Source organism: Podarcis muralis, chromosome 7 (assembly GCF_964188315.1).
Source record: "Podarcis muralis chromosome 7, rPodMur119.hap1.1, whole genome shotgun sequence".
Taxonomy (NCBI): Eukaryota; Metazoa; Chordata; class Lepidosauria; order Squamata; family Lacertidae; genus Podarcis; species Podarcis muralis.
In genome coordinates, this window is record NC_135661.1 from 34,265,190 (window position 1) to 34,291,221 (window position 26,032).

The 26,032-nt window shown below is 43.6% G+C and overlaps 1 protein-coding gene across 6 annotated transcripts; it reads right to left on the reverse strand.

The window, feature by feature from the left end:
- Positions 1 to 2,385: 2,385 nt before the first annotated feature.
- SIAH1 (siah E3 ubiquitin protein ligase 1) lies at positions 2,386 to 26,032 on the reverse strand. Of its 6 annotated transcripts, XM_028740213.2 has the most exons (3): positions 25,619 to 26,032; positions 24,203 to 24,410; positions 2,386 to 4,442 (listed from the first exon to the last, which is right to left on the reverse strand). In XM_028740213.2, exon 3 carries the CDS (start codon positions 4,438 to 4,440, stop codon positions 3,592 to 3,594), a length of 849 nt encoding a protein of 282 aa, XP_028596046.1. In that variant the 5' UTR covers positions 4,441 to 4,442; positions 24,203 to 24,410; positions 25,619 to 26,032; the 3' UTR covers positions 2,386 to 3,591. The 6 variants fall into 6 exon arrangements, with proteins under 6 accessions (XP_028596046.1, XP_028596045.1, XP_028596043.1 ...); XM_028740212.2 differs by lacking the exon at positions 24,203 to 24,410 and having other exon boundaries at positions 25,619 to 26,031; XM_028740210.2 differs by lacking the exons at positions 24,203 to 24,410; positions 25,619 to 26,032 and adding an exon at positions 11,208 to 12,041.

The window sequence follows — 26,032 nt, forward strand, 5'->3', positions numbered from 1 at the left end:
GGCATTTGATGGCATACACAATGTTAGATGAGCAATTAAATAGTCCTGAGATGGTATGTTTTATGTTGTTGGGGCCAGTAATGGTGTTGTCCGGGTGTATGTGGCAGCAAAGTTGGCATCTGGGTTTATTGTAGGCTCTGGTACCAGTGTCCATGTTAAGTCTGGTTGTTTAAGATTGGGTGGCTGTCTGTAGGCAATGAAAGGTCTTCTTCCCAGAGCTTGAGAAAGAACTGTCATTGTCTAGGAGAGGTTGTAGATCTCTGATGATGCGTTGAACTGTTTTAACTTGGGAGCTGCAAGTGATTACTAGTGGTGTTGTTATTTTCTTTTTTGGGTCTGTCTTGCAGCAAGTTCTCTTTGAGTATCAGTCTGGCTCTGTTGATCTGTTGTTTAACTTCATCAGGTGGGTATTTTAGTTCTAAAAAGGTTTGCCGTAGATCTCTTAGGTGAATGTCTCTGTCTGTAGAGTTGGAACAGATGCGGCTGTAATGTAGGGCCTGGCTATATACAATGGATTGTTTGGTATGGTAGCTAGAAGCATGTAGATATGTTTGTCGGTCAGTTGGTTTACGGTATAAGGTGGTGTCTATACGCCCATCCTGTATTTTTATAGTAGTGTCCAAAAATGTATTTCTTGCATACATTGGTTCATTGTTAGGTTGATGGTGGGGTGAAAGTCATTGAATATCTGGTGGAAGGTGTCCAGGGTCTGTTGACCATGTGTCCAGATAATAAAAATCGTCAACGTATCACAGGTATAAGAGAGGTTTGAGTGGGTAGGAGTTTAGGAAATGCTGTTCTAAATCTGCCATGAAGCAGTTGGCATACTGTGGGGCCATGTGGGTGCCCATTGCTGTGCTGCTGATCTGGAGGAACAGGTCATCACCAAATTTGAAGTTGTTGTGGGGAAGGACAAATGGCAGAGTTTGGTAGCAAAGTCCGCTGTGATTTTATTTGAAATGGTGTTCCTTATAGCTTGTAATCCATCGCAGTGTGGGATGTTGGTATACAGAGATTCCACATCCATAGTGGCTAGTATAGTATTGTTAGGAAGATTATTCAAAGATTGTATTTTCCTCAGAAAATCTGTGGTGCCACATACGTAGCTGGGAGCACTGATGGCATATGGTTTCAAAACAGAGTCCATATAACCGGAAACACCCACAGTAATAGTGCCAATACCTGAGATAATGGGGCATCCTGGATTTCCTGCTTTGAGTATTTTAGGTAGAAGACAGTATTTTTAAGCAAGCTTAATACGCAACAGGCTGAATGGCACTTACCTTAATGCAGCTGCTCATTTCATACCTGCTTTGAAGTCAAAACTAATTAGTAGCACAGTCAATATCCTGTTAAAGCAAACTGCAATCTATTGAATTCTAGATTACAACTAAATATTTACATATAACATAGCAGTTTGGGGGGGGGGGAATGGGCAGGATCAGCCATATTTAAGTACTTTGAAGTACGTTGATAACCAAGGAATTGCATGTGGGAGAGTGACTGGGCTGATTACCAGGACAGAGTGCTTCATTCTTCCTCTACACAAAGTATAGAAATCATTGGGCTGCCAGAGAAAGGAAATCCCACTGCCACCTCACCTAGCACAGAAAGCTCTACAGCTATCCTCTGCTAGCCTATGACAGACTAGTATCTCTCCTGAGCTTAGTCACAAGACTGATTCAGCCACAGCAGACATGGAGATGTACCCCTCACACAGTGTATTCAAACCCTCTCTCCTCCCAGTTCCCTATCTGCATTGTGCTGAAGCTTGCCTTGTGGGTCTTGGTGAAATGAGGTTCTTTTTGTGCTTCACCTATCTGCATCCAGCAGCCTTCTGCTTCCTAGACCCCCTTCCCACCACAGTGCTATTCCAGCTGTTGAATAGATAGAATATTTCCCATTCTTGCATTGATTCCTGCCTGCCCCTTCTATTAAAGGAATCCTTATAGATTACTTTTAATCTTTCACAAGCACTTCCCTCAGGATAACTTTTAAGACATGCAGTGTTCATCTGTGTAATCCGCACAAAAATTAAGAGAGCCTTGGCACAGATCCCATTGGCAAAACAAAAGTAAACACAAAAGAAATATCACATTGGTTGACATTTCTGGAAAGTAGATGCAGCACTAAGCCCTGCATGTTGAATCCCAGAAATCCCAACCATTAACATTCCAGAAAAAAGGTCAGGTCAAAGAATGGCTGCTACTACCACCACCACCACCACTACCACTGGGAATTCCTCTAGGAGCTAGGAACACTATCAGTGTTCCCCTTGTGCAAGAACAGGCAGCATATCCTTGGACAAAGGAACAAGGAATTCTGAGCAATGTTGCATTCAAGTGAGCTTCTATTCCGTTAAGGCAAAAAATTCACTTAAGAGAGTTTTCAGTTTGCCAGGAATTCTTTTAATGACAGAATTTAAAAAAGACCAAAAACAGCTTATTTCAACTGCCTCATTTAAACAAATGGTCTGTAATTTATAGTTACAAATACTGTATAGACAATGCCTTCTTGTACTGCACAACCAATAATTACAAGAATGACTTCAAAATGTCTAAAGGTCTCTAAAGTCATTTGAAAATGTGCCTGACCTTCCACTTTTTTAAATTAGAACATTCTCAAACAAATCTGCAGTTATGCTTGAACTCAAAATACAATGGCATCTACAATTTAAAAGAAGCCTTTTTAGGAATCAGTTCAATGTTGCCCCTTTTTAGACACTGTTATGTTCACAAAAATAGCTGAATGAACAACAGTATCATTGAATGAACTACTGGAAAGAGACTAAGGACTTCAATCCTTTGCAGAGTTACTCAGGTTTAAGTTCCATATAGGTCCACAGGACTTATCTGTACTATATAACCAGTGGCAGGATTGCACCCCCCTAAAAATGATACCAAACATACAGAAGTATACACTTTACCATAAGTAATTATAAGTATCAGAAAATGGACACCTGTAATTAATCTCAAAGGGTCAAAAAAAGGAAAAAGGAAAAACCTGAATTACATAAAAGAAAAAAATCATTTATTTAATGAAAAACTAGAAGTTAATAAAAATTAGCAAATACACAGAAAATTTACACAAGAACAGCAGCAATACTATGTAGTGACTTACGCAGTGGGAGGGGAGGAAGAATAGGGGGAAGTAGCGGCCAGAGACTGGACCGCCTTGCATGGCTTGTCAGTCAAAGGAAAAGAATACAAATTAAACACAAAACAGTATCTGTTCCAAACGTACAATCAATCTACAAACAAGTTTAGAATTATTTTACAACACATTTCATTCAATCAGTTCTTAATACAAAAAGATGCCCATTTTGGGTAGAATATATATATATATACACATACACGCATATATATATATTTTCAGTGGTTTACTGCTGACTTATTTTAAATATATTAGTGTTATTACATGCAACTGTTTCCTGTACTTTAACAGCCTTCCTATTAATTTACCTTCATATATGCTAACCTCTCCCTACCAAATTGTTCACATCTGGCAGTCAAAGATGTTTACCTTTGTTCTATGAAACTGAATGCTGTGGGTTGTTTTTAGACACTGGCCTGAAAACGTCAGATTGCGGTTTCAACACATCGAAATCGTCACATTAATGCCTAAATTGCCGTTCTCTGCAAAAAGCTGTGCAATGCTGGTGTCAAAGACTAGACAGTCACTGTTCATGATGGCAGTTGCAATCCCTTCGTGAATTGATCGAGGAGTTGCTTCCCAAGTCAATCGTCGCCTATGACCATTTAGCTCAAGTCGATAAGCAAAATTTTCAGCTTGTTTCCGTGTTCCTATCAGCTGTACAATTGCAAAGAACTGCTGGTGACCATCATATTTCTCCTGTTTCTCCAATACAAGCATGAAGTGAAAGCCAAAACAAGACTGCATCATAACCCAGTCAACGGCACCAGGAAGATTAATGTCTGTAGCAAGGAAAACTATATCTTCTCCCTGTAGCGTCGTTATTGACTTATGCTGGTGCATGAGATGAGGCATGACAGCATCTAGAGAGCCTTGCCACTTACAAGAAGCACCAGGACATGGGCACGAATAAGGCCTGAATTCACAAAGCTCTTCGTGGTCTGCTTTTTCAGTGTGGGGCAAAGTGATTTCGCAGCCAGAGGAGGCATATTTACAAGGAAACAGTACAGAGTTGGCAACCTTTTCCATAGCCAAGTTACGAATTGAACCCAGTGGGCCTCGGCAGGTCGGACAGCATGTGAGCTTGGGACGACAGTTGCTACAAACAAGATGGCCACTTTGGCACTGCAGAATAGGTGGCAGTACATAGTCAAAACAGACAGGACACTCAAAGAGACTAGCCAAGTCATTGTTGGAAGCGGTGGTGCCAGTCAATGCAGGCACCCTCTGTGATGGTGTGCACTTGGAGGTACCCGTGGGAAGCGCTGTAGCAGTTTGACGACTCATTTCTGTAAGAAAGCAAAACAAAATGAGCACATTTGTAAAGCTCCTTCTTTCAAAAGAAAACAATCAAGCCTACTTTTTCGGGGGGGGGGAGAATCTGACACATTTACTAAATGTAAAAATGGTCTAATCCAGGGTTTCCCAAACTTGGGTCTCCAGCAGTTTCTGGACTACAGGCCACCATCCCTGACCACTGGTCCTGCTAGCTAGGGATAATGGAATTTGTAGTTCAACAACTGCTGGTGATCCAAGTTTAGGAAAACTTGGTCTAATCCAACAGGGTTTATAGGTCCATCTAGTCCAGCATTTATTTCTCACAGCTTCCAGAAGGGTAACAAGCACAACATGAAGACAGCAACCCATCCTATATGCCAACTTCCCCAGAAACTTGGTATTTACAGTGATACTGCCTCTGATCATAGAAGCTCCACTTAGCTAGACCAATTCTCCATTAAATTTTCCAATCCTTTTTCAAAGCCATCTAAGAGGATGGATGTTGGGGAGGTTTTGCTAAGACTTCCGGGTATAGGGCAGTATATAAATTCAATAAATAATAATAATAATAATAATAATAATAATAATAATAATAATACCAACACATGTTACTTGAATTGCAATCAATATATAATGTATTGGAATATGTATTTTAACCACATTTATTAATAATTTGTAACTAAAGAAATGGAGGAGATAGTTGTAAAGGAATACTGCTTAATTAGAGCACCTAATAAGGTGGTTTAGGGTAAATGAGTTTTAATCTATTTTTTAACAGCCATCTAAGCCATGGTCAACACCACATCTTGTGGCTGGGACTGCCATACATTAATCTGTTGTGTGAAGGGTGTTTTCTTTTGTCTCCCCTGAAATTAATTTCACCAGGGGACCCAATAAATGATAAATATTACCACATTTCACAATGTCTGAAAACAGAACCTGATGTGATCTGCATTAAAACATAAAAGCCACCATCAAGTTCATGCTCATGTCTGCATCTAGGTCTCAGTGGAAGCAGTGGAAGTTAAGTGTGTTTAACTGTGTGTGGACTACAGCCAAAGTACCAATGAAGTTTAAACAGGGTATTAAAAAGTCTTATATAGCAACTAGTCATATGGCGTTAATAAGTAGTACAGACATTCAGGTGCTGGTTTTGTATGGAGTAACACAGTCTGTTTGAGAAAGTAGTACAGTATCTCAGAGTTAAAATGCTCCTGAAACGCAAATGCCAAGAGAGCTTCTCTACATGTAGGATACATCAAACCTGTGATTGTAGCCACACCCTGAACAATGTATAAAAACACAGGACTGCAGTCACAATCCTTCTGTCATAACAACTGCAAGCAAAACCTGCAAGTGACCAGTAAGCTGGTTTGTTTTACTGCATATATTTACCCCACAAAGAAAAATCCCTGAGGCATGCAACAGTGGGCAACTGCTAATGATCTCAGAGATGAGGTGATTCTTTCCACCATCTCAAAAATCAGACTAATTAGTGTCTACTTAAAAACATAACAGCTTCTCTAGTTAAGTTTTGTGCTATTCAGGAAACCTTATCCTTGATACATTCAAAGTTCTTGCTCAATATACTCTGGGCAGCAATTAGCAATTTTGCTTAGCCATTTGCAGCACAGAAATCTCTACCTCACTTAAAGACAAGCAGTAACGTTACAAGGAAAAAGAATGACAAAATTCCTGGTGTATGTATCGACACATACTTTGCATATAGTGTTGTTTTAAAGATAGGATAGTAACATCTTTTTTAAAAAAAATAAGCAGACTAAAATAGAAACGTTTTGTACTATTCACACTTCAAGCATGGTAATAGCTTACAATTGGTTTTTCACATTAGTCAAAATATTTTCACAAAGTCTCTAACCATCTGGCTACATTTTTTGTGTGTGGTTGCAATGCTATTACATACCTTAGAGACTATAGCTAACCTTAATAGCCTGCTAAAAGGTTCACTGGGAACTGAGAAGCTTATGGTGCATTTTTAGTGAACATAGAACTGCAAGTATTTAAATCAATTAATGGTATGGATCAAGCAATTAAAATATTTTGAATAAAAATATGCCACCAATTAATTGATAGGCAGATTCTTTCAAGAATCTAATCACACTTTGTAGGGAGTAATTCCCATTAACACAGTGGGCCTTACTTCTGTGTACACATGCATATAGCCACACTGCACTAATTATTTTTGCTTACAAAAACATCATATTGGAACAGACATTTCTTCTATCTCAGACAATAAGGAATCTCTTTCCATATGCTGCCCCCTGTGACACGTGTACGCATCTAAAAGCAAAATACAATTTCCTTCAGAATAATTTATTTGTACACAGGTGTAACCAACAGGTTACAATTTATGACCCAACCATTAAAAACCTTTAAATCACCTGACAGCCCACACATGTAGATAATCCAATGTAGGAAGAGTTAAATGTTCATTTCGGCATCCCCTCTTCCCATCTTGTAAGCCTTGCAAGGTAATTAAAAAGGTAAAGGTACCCCTGCCCGTACAGGCCAGTCTTGACAGACTCTAGGGTTGTGCGCCCATCTCACTCAAGAGGCCGGGGGCCAGCGCTGTCCGGAGACACTTCCGGGTCACGTGGCCAGCGTGACATCGCTGCTCTGGCGAGCCAGAGCCGCACATGGAAACGCCGTTTACCTTCCCGCTAGTAAGCGGTCCCTATTTATCTACTTGCACCCGGGGGTGCTTTCGAACTGCTAGGTTGGCAGGCGCTGGGACTGAACAACAGGAGTGCACCCCGCCGCGGGGATTCGAACCACCGACCTTTCGATCGGCAAGCCCTAGGTGCTGAGGCTTTTACCCACAGCGCCACCCGCGTCCCTGCAAGGTAATTACCACTACGCATATGCTTAGAAGCTGGGCACCAGAACAGGCAAGCTCAGCTACCACACACATTTCAATACACCACTGAACAAGTCACATTCAACTCTGAATGACCATTTAGACATAAGCACATTGCCTCACTTTTTACCAAATTAATCTGCAATGCAATAAATATATCCACTGACAAATATCAGGTTGTCCCAACTATCTTTCAGGCCCAATCAGAACCTTCAGTTATCTATGGAACTCATTGCTGGAAGACCGGAGAAATCAACTAGTTTTCCTATGAGCCAACTCTCACAACATTTTAATATGAGTAAAATTAGAATAGCCAACAAGAACCCAGAACCTGCGCCTTCTCCCTCCCTCCCTCCTCCTGGCTTCTCCCTGCCCTGCCTAGAGAAGGAAGGGGGCTGGGCTTTGATGAGCCGCGGTTGGCTGAACACCATTTTAAGCAGCCTCTCTCCGGAGCCAGCCCTTTCGTGCCGCTCATCGTCCTGCCGCCAGCCCCTGCCGCTCATAAGGAATAGGTAAGCAGCCACTGGGGCTCATCCAGTGCTGTAGAGAAGGGGAGAGTCAGTGGGGGGGCTTCCCAAAATATAGTCCGCCCCCCCCCCAAGGTCTGAGGGACAGTGGACCGGCCCCCTGCGAAAAAAATTGCTGACCCCTGGATTAGTGCACTGTGTTGTGATTGGGTTCCCTTGGAAATGGTTTGGAAACCACAGCTAGTGCAAAATTCAGCTGCCAAATTGCAGGACAGTTTGAGCATATAACATCAATATTGGCACAACTGCACTGGTGGCCAAGTTTAACTCTGGTTTTGACCTATAAAGCCTTAGGCAGTGCAGTACCCCAGTATCTCAATGACCACCTCTCTCCACATGAACTAACCTGGACCCTGCATTCAATCACCTTTCACTATGTGTCCCTCTAAGGGAGATGCAGAGTGAAGATACAATAAAGGGCCTTTTCAGTGGAGACTCTCCACTTGTAAAATGCTCTCCCCAGGGGGTTATGCCTGGAACTATCACATTGTTTTTAATTGCCCAGGCTTTTAACTCTTAATTTGGAAAGTGGTGGTTGTTTTTAGCCTACTTTTGTGCTCATCCTTTTAGTGGGGTAAGTTGGATATGTCCTTTTTATATATTTTTATGAATGAGCATTTTAGGTTCTTGTTTTAGTCTTATTATTCTGTTTGGTTTTAATGTTTGTTCTTGTACTGCAAGCTGCGTTGCAAAAAGTGACAAGTATAATCATAATATATATAATCACATATAATTATATAAATATATAATCATAATACTATTTTATGTACAGTTGACTTTTTCTTTTTTTATGGTTGATTGTTTTATGTATTCATTGTTGCAACTTATCCTGGGATTTAGGACAAAAGGTATGATATTTTGCTTGAAATTATTTGATATATAAAATAAATCAATAAGACAGAGCCTTTAATATTAATGCGGACAACCCATTTCAAAAAATTTTAAAACCCACAACCTCAAAAAATAATCAAAATTTACCCTATGCCAGTTCCGAATGTTGCATCTGGGTGGTCCCTCACAACAGAACACCAAAAACACCTGTAGTTTATACTGAATATATTAGTACAAAATGTTTACGAGTTTTTGCTTACAGTTACTCAGAATGTCTCATCTCTCCTTTTTGGCAGGGTTTGCTAGAAGAGAAGCGGCCTTGTTCTGTGGACACTGAAGTCAACACCATAATGCTCTACCAGGCAAGATCTAACTGAAACTGCTGGTTTTACCAAGTGTGCTGTGCAAACTTTACCTCCAATTTAAGTTAATATGAGAATTTGTTTTGACTTGTTATATGTTTCATAAGACATCTGTAAACCCCAAACAAAACTCAAATCGTATGAATTTTATCACACACAAAAATAAAAGTTTGAAAGATTCAAATTATCTCTTTGAGTAGCACCAAATGTACTGCAATTCAATCAATAGAGCCTGCCTCCTTTGTTCTCTAAGAACCAAAGAACTAACAGTTAGGTCATAAAGTATTAGACCTTGATGCACTTTTCTCAATTTCTACTGGGTATACTGTACCTATGGCTAAGTTGTCACTTGTTAAGATCTAAAAGCTTGATTTAAAAAAAACACACACCCCTTAATGACCCATTTTTTAAACTACAGCTGTGCTCACAAGAATACCTTATCACTGTTTGACAGCCAGAGTTAGCCCATCACAGTGTCCACACTTTACTACAGATAATTTGGTGTTAAATCTGAATTAGTTGTAAGCATTCCTGTGAGACCAGAATTAAAGTGTTGAAGCTACTGACCAACAGTCATGTATTTTCTAAGTACATATGCCTCCTCTGCATTACAAGGGCTTGCATAGTAAACAACATTTTTGCAGGGTGAAGTAGTGAGCAACCAGACGAAAATGGAGTAGAGGAGGGAGGGAAAGAACAACATAAACAAAACTGCAACAGAAATGTGTGTACAGATGCTTCTGCAGTGAAATAGTTAATCCTGAAGTCACCAAGGGAACACAACCAGATGTTGGAGGTTGCTGTACTTTTTGATAGCCATCTGAGAGTTTTATTCACCTCTGCTACTCTACTACAATGCACAAGGCTGCTGTTTTAAAAAAGAAAAGAAAAAGTAGTAGTGATGGCTATTTTCATCAGCACCAGCTTGGAACGATAGCCCTCGCTCTTGACAAAGTTCTGGCTGCAGGCTTGGACACTATATTGTGATTAAAGGAAGTAAATAAAACCTATTTTACTTTGTCACCATCTCCTTTATTAACACAGGACAAATAGTACAAGAGGAAAAAGACATTCATATTGACTCTCATTATGTCTATTTTTTAAAGCCATGTTAATTGTTCTGCTACATTAATTCCATAGAATAAAAATTAAAGTGAGCAGTATGCACACCAACTAATTACAGCTGAAGTTACAACCAAGGTCTTTTTCACCCACATAAACCTTTACACAAATCTTCAGGAACAGCACAGATAAATATGAAGTGGACATATATGCAACAGCCTGGGGTGCTTGGAGTAGAAAGTGGATCTCTACACAACAAAGGAAATCCAGGGTAGCCTGTGAGTCACTAAGTATGTTTTGCACACCACACACACACACACACACACACACACGTGTGGGTAAGTGCTGGATCCTGTCCCACCATCATGGAGCCTGCCAGATCCCGCCCAATTCTGCAACAATCTCTAACATCCATAAATTTTATGTGGCTCTTTGATTGCACCAAAGTTTCATATTGTGTCTTGATACCCGCAATACAAAAATCCATGTCAGAATCAGATTATCACATGAGGAGCCCAACATCTCACTAGTACACCCCCAAATTCCATTGTGCAAAGTATTTCTACAATGTCTGCTCCAGCTGAAAGGAAAAACTCTATAAAAAGTTCAGGTGCAGGCAAACAAACTAAAATTCCGTACCTTGTTTCCCCAAAATATTTTGATCATGCTGAGTAAACAGAAGCATTTGAATGTTGGATCAAAACTTGGTAGGGGTTCAAGAAAGAAAATGCATTCAAATCCAGCCTCCAAGTCTGATTTCCTTAACAGGTGCCTTGGTAATGAAAAGAGGGTAAACACCTGCATGGATTATATGATGAGCATTCATACAGTATGTTTCCCCCCCAGTAGTAGTTGGATTTTGAGGGGGAAGGTGAGCTACATTCCAAACGTGTAGTGAATGTAAAGAAAAATAAAACATGGGCAACAAACCTATTTCTGATAGCTCTTTAAGATTACAGGATCAGCTACTGTACTCATCAAGTGAGAAACTAAAGATGTTTCTGATACCGTGCCAAACAAGGAAAATTGGCCATTTGCGATATCCCAAGCAACTGCTGGCTTTCACAAATCTCACTGAGGTCCAGCGCCTAACAATGCCAGTGTAAGAAATGCTACCTTTTCTTTTGCTGGTTTTATTTCCTGGCAGACATGTATCAAGGACTCCTTTCCATGCGTATAAAAAACTGAAGGCGGATTTCCCCGTCATGAGGAGTAGAACAGCTCATTGCGTTTCTCCATAGAAACAAAAACAATCCACAACAGAGGCCCCTCCTGGAAACGCCAAGGCTTAGAGACAGCCGGCGCGAAAACAATACCCAGAAGGGGGCACAAATCCATGCGAGGCAGGCAGCTCCCTGAACAAGGGAAGGGCGTTCCTTTAATGAAAGTTTCCGAAGTAATCCAAAGTGAAAGACGTGCTAGTGTGAAGAAGCTGCAGAAAGTCTCACCAATTAGATCCACTTTGATTAGGAAGCCTCCTAAAATGGAGACCCGAATTTCGACCCCCACCCAACTCCTTTTCTTGCGCGATCTCCGGAGCCCCCGCGAATCTGAACTGGAAACAACTGCGCCCAAACCCAAGAGGGAGGCGCACGGTCACATCCAAAAGCAGAAGCAGCAACTCCCGAGTTCAGTCCGAAGCCTCGTGTGGCAAAGCTATTGGTCGCCGAAGAAAGCCTGAGCTCACTCTCCGCCAGCTCCTCCTAACGCCAGTGAGAACGAGGAGGCGGTATCCTGCTTGGGCCCAGGGAGGGAAGGAGGCTGCGCGGGCAGATCTGCCTCACATGATCAGCCGGACTCCGTTTGCAGCCAGCTATCGCAAGCATCCGCCAAGGGAGACTGCTTAGCGCAGCAAAGGTCGCGCCGGGAAAAGAAGGCTTGGTCCTTCCTTCGCTACGAAGGGACGATCCTGGTCACTGCTCGCCCGGAAGACGCTCTCGAGGCGGGAGGCAAACGAGCGCCGGCCCATCCACCCCCAGCCCCTCCCTCTCCAGCGATTAAGCTGTCTCCAAAAGCAGCTGACAGAGTTCAATTACTGTCCTTCCTGCACAGCAGGATTAATATGGAGCAAAATTCGAGTGAATGAGTCAAACTTGACAGGCTGGTAGGCAGAGTCAAAACAATGGACTTGAACCATCTAGTAAAACAGTTTACTACGTATCTGATTTGGATCTTCCCCTTTAACTCTTAAGAATGTTGGTAATTTGCACAGCTGATGTTTTGAAACAAAGGAATCTTGACGTCTACCAAATCATACTATTAGTCTACCTAACTCAATATTGTCTACACACTACTTGGCAGAACTCTCCGGTTTGATGCAGGAATCTTTCCCAGCCCTACTAAGATGCCAGGAACCGAACCCTAGGCATTTTGCATGCAAAGCATGTGCTCTACCACTGAACTATGGACCTTCCCATAAAAGGTCTTTATATACACCCTCTGTATTTTTAAAAAACTGGGATAGCATGAGCAGGAAACTCCACGGAGATTTTACTGATACCAATAGAGGAATGAGCCTAAACTAAACTGAGGAACTTCTGCTGACAAAATTCCTTAACCCAAATTCTGTACCAAGCAAAGGGAGGATAGTGCCTGCAGCCTGGAGACACAGACCATGCAGTCAACAGAGGACAATTACTATGCACAAAATGCCAGGGATAGTACTGACCACAATGCTCCACAGCAATGACACATGGAAGAAACCACTCCAAGCTCAACAGGTTCATCTTTATGCCTATACTCCTGCCTAGTTAAACACTTTAAGGAATGTATATGATCAACTAATTAAGTCATAAGAAAATTGGCAAACAGCTAACGAATGTATTAATTGTCTTGCAAGCTCAAGTGCATCATGGTGAGGATTTGAGGGGCTAGAAGCACATTTCTGGCTAGCAGGCCACTTCAAGCCTTGTTACAAATTGATAGAGAGCTCTCTACATAGTTTAAAAGGGGGCTGAGGGCTCCCAGCAACCAACTAATGATCAGGATAGCCACACTCCCTCTCCTTTTAAGGCAATAAAGCTTTAAGTGCCATTTCCTCCTTCAGGCCGCCATACTGCTCACTGTGTCTGCCTAGCTCCCAAACTGTGCTGCCATTTACTGTTCTGATCACCTATTTCGAGAAGCTGGGCAAGATAATGAAGGACTTCTGCGTGTGAAAAATGGCAACTAAAATGGTCAGGGGACTGGAGCAACTCATTTACAGTACAAGGAAATTTTACGTTTTGAGATACTGAGCTTCAGAAAAAAAGTGGGGTGTATGTTAGAGATGTATAAAACGATGCATGGTGTAGAGAAAGTGGGCAGAGATGCTTTACTTCTTTGCTTCTAATGAGTAGGACTAGAGGATATCTGGTTTTCAAAATTGTGATATATCACTAGCTAAAAATTGTGATATACCAATATATTGTGATGTTGAAATAAGGATGGAACTATGCAAAGGTGAACAGGGCAACGTCCTGGCAACTGCTACTACTTGTCGCAGAGGTGGCCTGCAGGGCCTCAGGGAGCCAGTGGCAGAAGTGGCAACAGCCTGTGAGGCCATATCATGGCGGTGGGAGGTGGCGACAGAAGTTGTGGTGGCTTGTGAGGCCTTGCCGTGGCAACGGGAAGTGGTGGTAGAAGCAGTGGCAGCCTGGCAGCAGTGGTACAATAATCAGGGACTTGCGAGGCCTCATGGCAGTGGGAGGCAGCAGCAGCAATGAAGGCAACTTGTGAGGCCATGTTGTGGCAGAAGTTGGGGTTGGCCTGCAAGGCCTCATGGTGGTGGTGGGATGTGACGGCAGAAGCAGCCTGTGAGGCCATGTCACTGAGGCAGGAGGTGGCAGCAGAAGCGGCCTGCCTTTAAGGCCACTGCTGTTTCTCACCACTGAGAAACTTTGCAAACCGCCACTTTTGTGCCCCTGACGCAAGGCCTCACAAGCTGCCACCACTACTACTGCATTGCCGTGGCAGTGTTGATTCTCTCACTGCCGGACCACTGCCGTCACCTCCCGTTGCTACCACAAGGTCTCGCAGGTGGCAGCTTCTGCTGCCACTTCTTGCCACTGCTTCTGCCGCCACAGCAACATGACCTCACAGGCCGCCTCCTCCTCCTGCTGGACAAGGCCTCACAGGCTGCTGATTATCGTGCCACTAGTGCCAGGCTGGCACCACTTCTGCCACCACAACATGACCTTGCAGGCCACTGCTGCATCTGCCTCCTGCTGCGACATGGCCTTGCAGGCTGCCGCCACTTTTGCTGCCACCACAAGGCCTTACAGGCTGCTTGTGTTCAAGCAAATGTAAGCAAAAGTCTCCTGCAGGCTTTCCCCACACAAGACAAGGTTTGCTTTTGTTCTTTTTTATTTTGTGTTTTTTTATCTCGTATTTTTATGTTGTAAACCGCCTTGAGATCTATGGATGAAGGGCAGTAATACAAATTTTACTACTACTACTAATAATAATAATAAATGTAAGTCCTTCTGAATTTAATGCAGCTTACTCCCAGATAAGTGGCATTGGGATTGCAGACACAATAATGTATAATTATATAAATAATTTAATCTTCTACATCAAAGAGCTCAATAGTTGTAGTCATAATGTTTCTATATTAGGAGTTTTGATTATCATGTTCTTTTAGGATAATTTAAAATTGTATCTATTTGTATATTTTTTCACTTCTTAGGTATTTAAAAAGTGAACCAAGTATAGCGGTACCTCGGGTTAAGTACTTAATTCGTTCTGGAGGTCCGTTCTTAACTTGAAACAGTTCTTAACCTGAAGACCACTTTAGCTAATGGGCCTCCTGCTGCTGCTGCGCCGCCGGAGCGCAATTTCTGTTCTCATCCTGAAGCAATATTTCTTAACCTGAAGCAATATTTCTGGGTTAGCGGAGTCTGTAACCTGAAGCGTATGTAACCTGAAGCGTATGTAACCCAAGATACCACTGTATGAGGGACAATAAGCTGGGCTTTAATCTTGACAAAATTGGAAACATGGTTCCTGTGTCCAAGAAATCTGTCAACTGCTTGTTCTAGGCAGGATTGCACACCCCCTGATGAAGCAAGTATGCGGTCTGGAGGGCTTCTTAATCCAGCTTTGTCACTGGAAGTCTGGGTTGCCTCAAGGGCTAGAAGTGCCTTTAACTAGCTACACCTGGTATTACAGCTATGATCATTCCTGGGCTGGGAGAGCTTGGCATAGTAGTTCAGGCACTGGTGACTTCAAGATTGGATTACTGCAATGCATTCTTTATGTGGGGCTTCTTGGGCTTCTTTTAATTGAAAAAAAACAATAGTTATTTTAAACCACTCAGAGGTTTCATAATATTCAAGTGGTAGATACATTTTTTTAAAAACAACTACATGTAACTAACTACCTTAACTCTGTATCAAAACACAACCGAGGAAGTTCAAAAAGATGGAACTAGGAAATGCAAGTATCCACTCACTAATACACACTGGCACACTCTCTCACAATTATTCATGTGCAGGCTTTAAAAAAATAATAATTATTTAACAAAATGAAAATAACACCATGGGTGCAGCCAGGATTTGGGGGGGCAGGACTTTGTTGGGGGGGCAGAACTAACATGATTGGACTATTAGTTAAGTATTTCTATTGTTTTATTTAATGGGGGGGCTGCCCCCAGGCTACATCCATGTATACCTACCACTAAATAAAAGCAATCTTAAGTGCTTCCCCCCACTCTTAAATAGAAGTTAAGCCAATATTTTAAACCTAGTCCAAATGTATTTGACTTATATATCAACACATTGTAAGTGAAATGGAGAAAATAAGTAAGAAATATTTGCCGAAATAGTAATGATTTCTTTTTAATCCGCCTACTATCCAGAAGTCTGTATAATAATAGACCAAGACAGATCTGACTACAATGGGTATGGATTGTTGCAACTCTTAAATTTTAATGCATGTCTTATTTAAGACTATATATCCTACCAATTTTCCTTTCAAAACACTAACCCAGTAATGAAATGTGTTAATGAACCACTGTAGTTTAGTTATTTTTGTATTACACAAACACAAAAGCCTCAGGAGAGATAATTATGGGTTTTCTTGAACTCCTATCAGTCAGGAAACTTCGCATCAAGTTCCAGTTTTCAGTACATGCATTAGATCAAAAAGGAAAGTTATATCATAATATTCAAATACATAGGGCAATACTTAGCAGATGGGTTTCAAACCCTTGGTGAGTTAGGTACTTCCCCTACATGTGAGGACAAGCTCTGGGTGGAGGAGACAAGACGGAGTGGGAAAACAGAGCGATGTAGACACCATTATCCCACCCCAGGGGAAATGACACAACAGTGCCAGGGCAGGACATGCTATTCCTTCTGTGACTTATGTCACAGTAGTGTTGCTGCATTTTCTCTGGATGCAGCAATGCTCTGCCTGTATAGGCTTGGGCAAAGGCAACATTTTCAAGCCCTGCCTATACAAAGTACAAAATAAGCTTGATGCTGTTAGTGAGAGTTACACCTGCATGGTGGCTATAGCAGTGCCTGCAGGACTACAGCCATTGCAAAGAACCTTCAAACTCCAACAGACTGCTAGCAATTTATAGCACAGAAGTGTCCAACCTTTTTGGAAAGCTTGCTATAAATCATGTTCAGAGTACAAGACAGACTTTTTCTAGTGTACACTGCAATGCCTATTTGGATCCCAAGAGCACTGTTTGATTGGTTATACCACTAGCCTATTGAGCCAAAGGTACATGTAGCTGTACAGATGCAGGCAGAAGTTTGGGCCTAGATATGGTATACAGTCAGGACTGGGGAGGTGGGTGGGGACTCTTCCCTTGCCTATCAGTGGCACACACCTTACAGTGGTACCTCGGGTTACAGACGCCTCAGGTTACAGACTCTGCTAACCCAGAAATAGTACCTCGTGTTAAGAACTTTGCTTCAGGATGAGAACAGAAATCGTGCGGTGGCATGGCGATGGCAGCGGGAGGCCCCATTAGCTAAAGTGGTGTTTCAGGTTAAGAACAGACCTCCAGAATGAATTAAGTTCTTAACCCGAGGTACCACTGTATTTGCATCCATCTTGGATAGTATCTAATGGTGGCCATATGTCCTCTTTTTCCAGGACACGTCCTCTTTTTCATTTTAGTGATCCATAGTTAAAAGTAGAAGTCGGCAAATATGTCCTCTTTTTTGCTCTTCAAAATATTGTAACCCTAGACCTGGGAAACACATCTTCAAAGTGGAGCACCCAATTTTCACCAATCCGTCCTACCCACTTAAGCCCACCCACACCTAGAAAAACTACTGCACCTTTGAAAAAGTATGGAATATGATGCAGATGACACCTATCGAAAAAGCCATGACTGGATATAACATATCTTTACAACATCAAGCATGATGCAGATTTGACACCAATCATGTTAATCTGCGGTCTCTCACCAACTTCTCCACTGAAGACTGTGGTTGGGTTATTAAAAAATTCTCAAAGGCACCTTAATTAAAAATGTAAAATAGTTATTTCAGTTCTTCATTTAAAGGTATGATGCCTTTTCAGGAATCCCAAGATGAATCTTAAAAGTCTATTCTAGTTCACTTCAAAACTTAAGATGCAATAAGGACCCCATATTGTTATTCAAGTGCATGGGTATTCTAAGTGAACAAAAAAGAAGAAAATTAAACTAGATTTATGAATAAGAGAACCCATTTAAATATTGTATGTATTTTCTGGAATGCTCCTTTCCAAAAATAAATACATTTTCTGTGAAAAGTTCTTGAAATGCAACATGAAATTCTCAGTACTTGGGCCAAGAGTGTTTACATTAATGCTATTAGTCTAATCTAGTGGCTTACATGATGCAAGAAGTATTTACTTCGCCTTGCATCACAGCTAGAATGATAAACAAACTGACTTAACAGATAATAGAGAGCACAGGGACCCAATTCAAAGAGCTAGTTAGGACTTCTGAAGTCCTAAACAGCTTGGGCCCAGCATGAACCACAACCTCTTAAGGTCAACAAGAAACTCTGAATTATGCCATCTATGTATCAAAACCAAAACCATAAGAGCTAGCAGAAAAGCATTCTCCAAGAGCTTAGAATTCTCCCCACACCATATTTTATTTTTATTTATTTATTTATTTATTTATTTATTTATTTATTTATTTATTTCTATGCCACCCTCTCATAAGGTATCAGGACTGTGAATAGTAAAATAAAAGCAATTAAAAGCAGTAAGGTAAAGGTAAAGGGACCCCTGACCATTAGGTCCAGTTGTGACCAACTCTGGGGTTGTGGCGCTCATCTTGCTTTATTGGCCAAGGGAGGCGGCGTACAGCTTCCGGGTCTGGCGAACCAGAGCAGTGCACGGAAATGCCGTTTACTTTCCCGCCGGAGCAGTACCTATTTATCTACTTGCACTTTGATGTGCTTTTGAACTGCTAGGTTGGCAGGAGCAGGGACCGAGCAATGGGAGCTCACCCCATCGCGGGGATTCGAACCACCACCTTCTGATCGGAAGTCCTAGGCTCTGTAGTTTAACCCACACCGCCATCTGCATCCCTTGTATTAAAAGCAGTACAGATCATTAAAATGACTAGCTACTAATAATAATTTTAAAAAATGGATAGATTTCAAGAGACACGTGAGCCCAAGTGGTTTCTGGTGTTAGACATATTATGTTCAGTTAAATGCACAGGATTCACAGATTCAACAACTGTAACTTCATTTTTACAGCAGCAAGAAATCATGAAAAACAGTGCTACAATGGTCTGAAAATAACCCTCAGGCAGCTTTGCTGTTTTTTAAACTGCATTTAAAGGCCACCTTTTCTTCTCCAAGAAGCTCAAGGTGATTATGTTGTTGTCCCCCTCTTCATACAAACCCCACAACAACCCTGTGAGGTACATTAGTCTGAGAGGCAATAAGTGGCCTAAGGTCAGTGAGCCTCATGACTGAGTGGGGATTTGAAACCTGCTCTTCCCGCTCCTACAATTCCCAGGGCTCTTAAATAATTTGGAGGTGGGGTTGTTGGGTTTTGTTTGTGTGCTTAGAATGCCATTTTATAAGTGCTCACTTCAACAAAAGTTTTCATCCCAACTGCACTTCTTTCAAAGCAAGTTGCATTACTGTGTGCAACTTCCTTCCAGTTACGTTTGTTTAGCACTGTGGAATAAAAGCAGGCAATACACATTCTCATATTAGACCCCCAAGAGCACCAGATTACTTGCTTTTAAAATTGTGCCTACATTTTAACCTGGGATAGCAAATATTTTAAACGACATTTTCAAGCGCTGAAAATTGTGCTCAAATTCAGTCACACAACTATCCCAATATGGCTTATTTGAACTTCGGCGATCACTGTCTATTACATGAATCTATTATTGAAACTATCTGTCCTTAGGTATGATGGTTAACATCAGAAATGAACTTAAGTCAGTATTCTGAGTGCTTGGTTCCTCAGGTACCTAAAAATCAGAAACTTTTTTTCCTTACCCCTGTGCAAGTAATGCCATGAAACCAAATGCTGCTCATGAAAAAATTGGCAGAGGCACTGGGAAATCTTTAATCCCCACTACTGCCTGCATGGTCCCTTGTCCATCTAACATAGTTTGATTGCTCCATTAGGATTTTTCAGGCTTTTCTCATTTTAAGCTATGTGAGCAGCAAATGTGACACACACCAAACAAACAGAAAAAAACAATTAGGAGAAAATATGTAACTTCATGCCATAATCTCCCCAAGAAAAAGCAGGGCTAGTGAGGCAAAATGAATCAAAAGAACTAAAAGGGACTTGCATAAAATATACTTTAAAGTATTTTAAAAGGCAACTATAAGCCTTGAATTGAAAAAGAGCTACTTTAGAAGTAGGGAACCTCTGGCCCATGGGCCAAATCTCTGTCTGTCAGGGATGCAATTTGGCCAGCAAGGCCACTTGCCTTAAACCACATCTGCCTATTATCAGATGAGCAGGGTTCAATCCTGTTGGGTGCTGCTTCACCAGTGTCTTTCCTGTGGTGGCAAAGCAGACCCTTCCCTTCCCAGCAGTGTTAGAAACTCAGATATGTAAGCTAAAAGTCAAATGGCGCCTTAACCCAGTGTTTCCCAACCGGTGTTCCGCGGCACACTAGTGTGCCGCGGAACGTTGCCTTGTGTTCCGTGGGAGGGAGGCGGGCGAGTCGGGCGGCGAGAGGCGGGGCGGCGGCGGCGAGCACACGTGGGGCGGCGAGCGAGCTCCCTCCCACATCCCATCGCCGCTCGCTTCGGCCGGCCTACTGGAGGAAGGTGCGAAAACCTCGCGCATGCGCAGGCCTTCCGCCTGCGACAGCCCAGTAGGCCGGCCGAAGCAAGCGGCGATGGGATGTGGGAGGGAGCTCGCTCGCCGCCCCGCGTGTGCTCGCCGCCCGACTCGCCCGCCTCCCTCCCACGGCACACCAGCCTACCTCCGTGGGAGGGAGGCGGGCGAGTCGGGCGGCGAGGAGAGGCCGCCCAGCGCGGGGCTCTCGCCGTCTGCCTGCCTGGCTGCCTGCGAGCTCGGCGGGCAGCGCTTCCGCTCGCAGCGCCCGCCTCGCGGCTCTCATTCCCTGCCCCTGCCAAAGCTCACCCAGCCAAGCCGCGCTCTCTTTCCTGCCTCGCTTTGCTGCCTCCTCCCCCCCACCCCCAAAGCTTGGAGGTTCCCCGGCAGGAAGGAGGGAACTTAATCCTCTCCAAGGGCTGCGGAAAACAGACATGCAAATGGGGGCTTGCCAGCTCTTCAAGCGCCGCCGGCTTTCTTCGGGAATTACCGCCCGCCGAGCCCGGTAACGCTGACAGGCCGAGCCGCGGGGCTTGGCAGCGCAGCCGGCAGAGTGTGGGAAAGGGCGGCCGCCACGCGCCGGGCAAGGCGAGACTCGACGGGGAGGACACCGGCAGCAGCGCCCCCCCCCCCAGAAACCCGCTCCGGGCAGGTAATTCACAGAGAGTGGACAGAAGGAAGCCTTAAAGGGCTTCAGCCTCCCAGAGTGGCGGGGAATAATAATAATAATGATGATAATAATAAAATTGACAGGGGGTGTTTTTCTAGGTGAGGGGGTGGGGACTGTAATAACAAAAAAATCAGCTCTATATCAACCGCTGTTTTGCAATGAGGAATTGCAAATAAGGAAGATCAAAAGGAGAATGTTTTTTGGGGGGGGACTCTCTTCCTCTTCCTCCTCCTCCTCTCGTTCTTGCTCCTCTTCCTGGCAAAAGGGCTGCTGAGACCCCTTCTCTCTTGGGTGCCGGTGGGTGCTGTGACGTTGACGCTGCTGTGGCAAGTGCCTTTACTTAGCAGAGTGCATTCCCCTTTACACAGGAGGGGAGGGAAAAAAATTGAAACTTACACTTTCGTGCGTCCCTCCCGGCGCGACGCTGCGCGCTGACGTCACGGGGCTGTAATGGTGGTGTGCCTCGAGATTTTTTTCATCAAACAAGTGTGCCTTTGCCCAAAAAAGGTTGGGAAACACTGCCTTAACCGTAGGTTATGGTCGCCACAATGGAGTTTCTAGGCGCCCTTTTGCAATTAAATAAATAGTATTGCTAAATCAGTGTTTTATAAATGTGTAAACACTTAAATAAGCTATTTACAACCTAGCTGACAGCACTTTGTTAAGAGCTGAAAGTATATTGGGGTGCAGGGGTGCTTCTCACTGGGGACTAATGGGATAGTGCATTTTCTGCTTGTTGGAAGCATTTATGCCATCTGCACTCACCTATTCTGTTTGCAGTCTCTGAACAATAAATCAAATTATTACAGAAAACACCAGAAATCTCCAGTGATCCCAGATAAGTCCTGCCACAGAGTTTTTTTATCATCACTAGGGGATGTGGGAAACATGTACCACATATTTACTTCTCTCACCTAATATAGCAGTAATCATAGCATCTCTGCATATTGCTCTGAACTACATGAAAGTGTTGATTTGAGTGAAGGCTGTTCGTCACTTTGATGTCAGTTAAAGAAAGTTTTGTAACTAACCCTGTAATAAGACCCACATTAAATACAGTTTTTTTAGGTTACACTATCCTAACCACTTTATACTAGGCTAGTTCAGTTCTTGATTAGTACAAACAACTAATTTATTGGACTACCAAAAGTTCAGTTTCTCTATAATTTTAGTACAAGAAAAACAGGACAGGACTGCAGTTATCTTGCCCTAGGCTTCTGAACTATTTTGTAATCAATGAAAATATTTTATAGCAAATGTGCCAATACTACCACAGGTAACTGCAGTATGGCATTTGGAAGACTTTTTTTGTTTCTGGCACATTTAATATTTTTACTCACAGCACTGTTTCACACATGATGACAAATTCCTATTTTCTTAGATAATGATTATTTCAACACAGGAAAGGAACAATATGTCAGTCTTCTTTAAACCCAATTAAGAGATGGGAAAAAATTCAGACACAGAAAAAGAAGCAATTAAAATTGTTGTAATGTATGCAGAATCCATATTTGCTTAGTGATCATCCAATCTTATCTATCTTTCTCTAGAACCTTTCTTTTATACTAAATTTATGAAATCATCAACCCTTTCATCACAATGACCCTCACAAATCCAAGCTAGAATTATAGAGGACTAGTTTAGTTCAGTAACTAAGAGTCAGAGACCCAGGTTCAAATCTGACCTCAGCCATGGGATTAAAAAGTGGCCCTAGGCAAACCACTATCTCATAGCTTCAGACCCATATGCAGCATGGGGATAATAATATTGGGACTATACTATCCTGCAATGTTATATTAAGGATTATCAAATAATGTGCCAGGTGTTTTGAACAGGTGAATTAAACTACATGAATGTTTAATATTATTTAGCTATTTCACAAGAAGTCTGCTTATACACAGGTGGCCCAATGCTTTCTGCTCTTCCAACTGTTATTTAACTTCATGAACCAAGTCATCATGCAAGGTTGATGTCACAATACCAAATCAACTATTCCGTACTCGAAAAAGCAGTGATTTAAAAGTAAGCATACAGCATCTACAGGGAGAGCATGAAGAACTAGGTCATGGCTCAAACATGTAAAAAACAAACCCACAAACAGCATAGAACCTTGCATTTTTAAAGAGTGTTATTACACAATTGTCCACTTCTGTCATATATGATTAAAGCAAATAATGATTTTATTGTTTATTCTGGAAAATACCATATTTCTCTGTATACATCAGGGGTCAGCAAGCTTACTGAACGATGGGCCGGTCCACACTCTGTCTTTCAGATGGGCCGGAGCATGTGTGCACGCATGCGTGCTCTTCCGGGTCAGAGGAGAGCCCATGCGCACACGCTATTTCCGGCGCTCCTCCGACCCGGATGTGCGCCGGAAATAGCGTGTGCGTACAGGCACCATCAACCCGGAAGTCGGTCCCCGCGCTGCGCCAGTAAGAGCAGGCAGCACCATGGGCCAGATAGACGAGCCCCATGGGCCGCTACCAGCCCATGGGCCTTAGGTTTCCAACCCCTGGTATACAGCTAGGAAGCCTACACAGGCAATTTTCATGATACATGTACTAAAGATTTTTTTTTTTTTTAATGAAATTGAAAGTGGCAAGATGTGTTATATATTTCCATACTCCTATCTTTACCACTTGCGCACAGTTTCTCTAAGGCCACATTGCCCCTAATTTATCAAGTTTCCACAGTTCAAAACCAGTCTTGAACTTCCCCACACTACACAAGAGCAGGAACCACTTCTGCAGTAAAAAATGTACACTAAACATAAACAGCCCTTTCCGTATTTTATGTAATGCCTTCACTCTACACAGGTAAAGTAATAACATATCATTATGTACATATAACAATGCATGGTGATGCATTGTAGAACAAAAAAAGGGCGGAGACAAACAAGCAGAAACATATCACAAACTAGGAATTTAAACAGGGAAAATAAGTGTGCAATAAACAGATCAACTGAGATGTAGATACAAGATGAGGAATGTCCCTACCTCTTAAGATCTCTGGTGTAATAAATTGGTAAGGAGAGGCAGGGAGATTAGAAAGTCCAGCAGCAATTACAACTAGGGCTACAATCCTATGCATGCTTAGCTGGGACTAAGTCCTACTGAAAACAATGGGAGTTACTTTGAACACAGTGGATTATTATATTGGGCTGCATCCTAATCACACTTACTGGAGAGTAAGGCATACAGGATATAATGGCAGTTTTAAGTAAACACTTGTACAGCAGATCTTGCATTTTTGTTAGAAAGGAAAGGTGATCAGCATCCCTTCCAATTTTATTTGATGTCAGGAATTGTCCATATAAGGGATGTCAAACATCTGGGGATCAGGGAAGTGGGGGTGGAGAGATGTGATCAGCTCCCAATAAGTTTTGAAAACTAGAGAGAAAGGTAAGAGAGAAAGTGCAGCTTAACCCTCCAGTGTCACACTGATCATTTAACGTTCCAATCCACAATTAACCTGTTTCTCTTTCTTCTTGTTTTCTCCCCACACCAAAGATCCAGTGTGCTCTAATAAGGGCTACAGACAGAACCCAGTAAGTGAAATGTGCATTTCCAAACACCCCAAAATGGGGAACTATCTTCATTGCTTCTTTTGTCCCAAGTACTCCCCCCCCCCCCGTGCATGCTGCCATCTTGTACGGTGGCAAGTGTGGCTAATATCATTACATCTATCTAGCCACCACGTGCATTCCACCTTAAAGACCGTTACAAATTGCACACAAGTTTTGGGCAGCAAACATCATTGGGATCACCATTCCCCCTTTCTCACCCACTACCACTTGTTTCCTTTTAACATCTTGACTGAGGAAGAGCTCTGGGGAACTTGAAAACTTTGCACGTGGCTTTGCACGACCTTTTGGCGTCAGTCCTACTTAGTTATTAGTCCTTATTAGCAACATTAACAACAGCAGCAGCAGCAACTGACTGTGGCTGCCGGCCTTCCTCGGGAGCAAGCGCTACATCTGAAGGCAGCGGGGCTTGCTCCCTAAGCAGCGACACGACTACACCGTGGCTGTCAGACTTCCTCAAGAGTAAGCGCCGCTTCTTGAAAGCTGCGGGGCTTTGCTCCAGAGGAAACCGCGCCGCACGGGCCGCTCCCCACCCCCCTCGCACTTCCTCCTCCCCGCCACTGAAGCGGTGACCGTGGAAGACGAGGCTGAGGGCTGCGAGGAGGCCGCCGCCGAAGCCACGCTGTTGTTTCTGGTGCCGCCGAGGCCTGCCTCCCCTCCGAACTCAGCACAAAAGGACACCCGAGGCTAAGGAGGCGACGCCGGCCGGCCGGCCGCCCAGCAGCCCCTCTCTTCCACCACAAAGGGAAGAAGGCGAGGGAGGCGGAGCGGGGCCTGCGCGCGGCGGGGCCTGGGAATCCGACCAAGCCAGTCAGCCCACCCACCCTCCTTCCGAGGAGGCGAGCCGCGGGCCTCCCCTCCTCCGGACTCTCCCCACCCCCTCGCACTCAGGCCCGCCGCCGCCGCCACTTCTCCTCAGACTCCCGTTAGGCCGCGGCGAGGCCTGCTCGGGCCCGGCATGAGGCGGCGGCGGCGGCGACACCACACATTCCCTCTCACTCTTTGCCTCCTCACCTGTGGGCGCTGGGCTGGGCGGCGAGCCGCGGCCTGGCTCCCACCCCCGGACGGGCCGCGAGAGGACCGTGTGAGGAGGGCGCTATGAGCTGGCGAAGCGAGCACGGGGGGTGGGGGGGGGGGATGGAGGGAATTTTTAAAAGGGGGGGGGGGTTAAAAGAAGGAGTAAAAGAGGCGGGCGGGCTTATCTCGACGATGGCCGCCAAAACGACACTCACACACACGAAAATAAAACGGAGGAAGAACCAGCCTTGGGAGAAAGCGGGGTGGGGGTGGGGGGAGTTAAATAGTCGGCCGGCCGAGCGACCCCGCGCTCGCTCGCTCGCTCGCTCGTTCCCTCTACCGCCACCACCAGCGCTAGGCCGGGAGGGGAGCGCGCTCGGCTCTCTTTCTCCAGCGGTTGCGCGCGCTCGC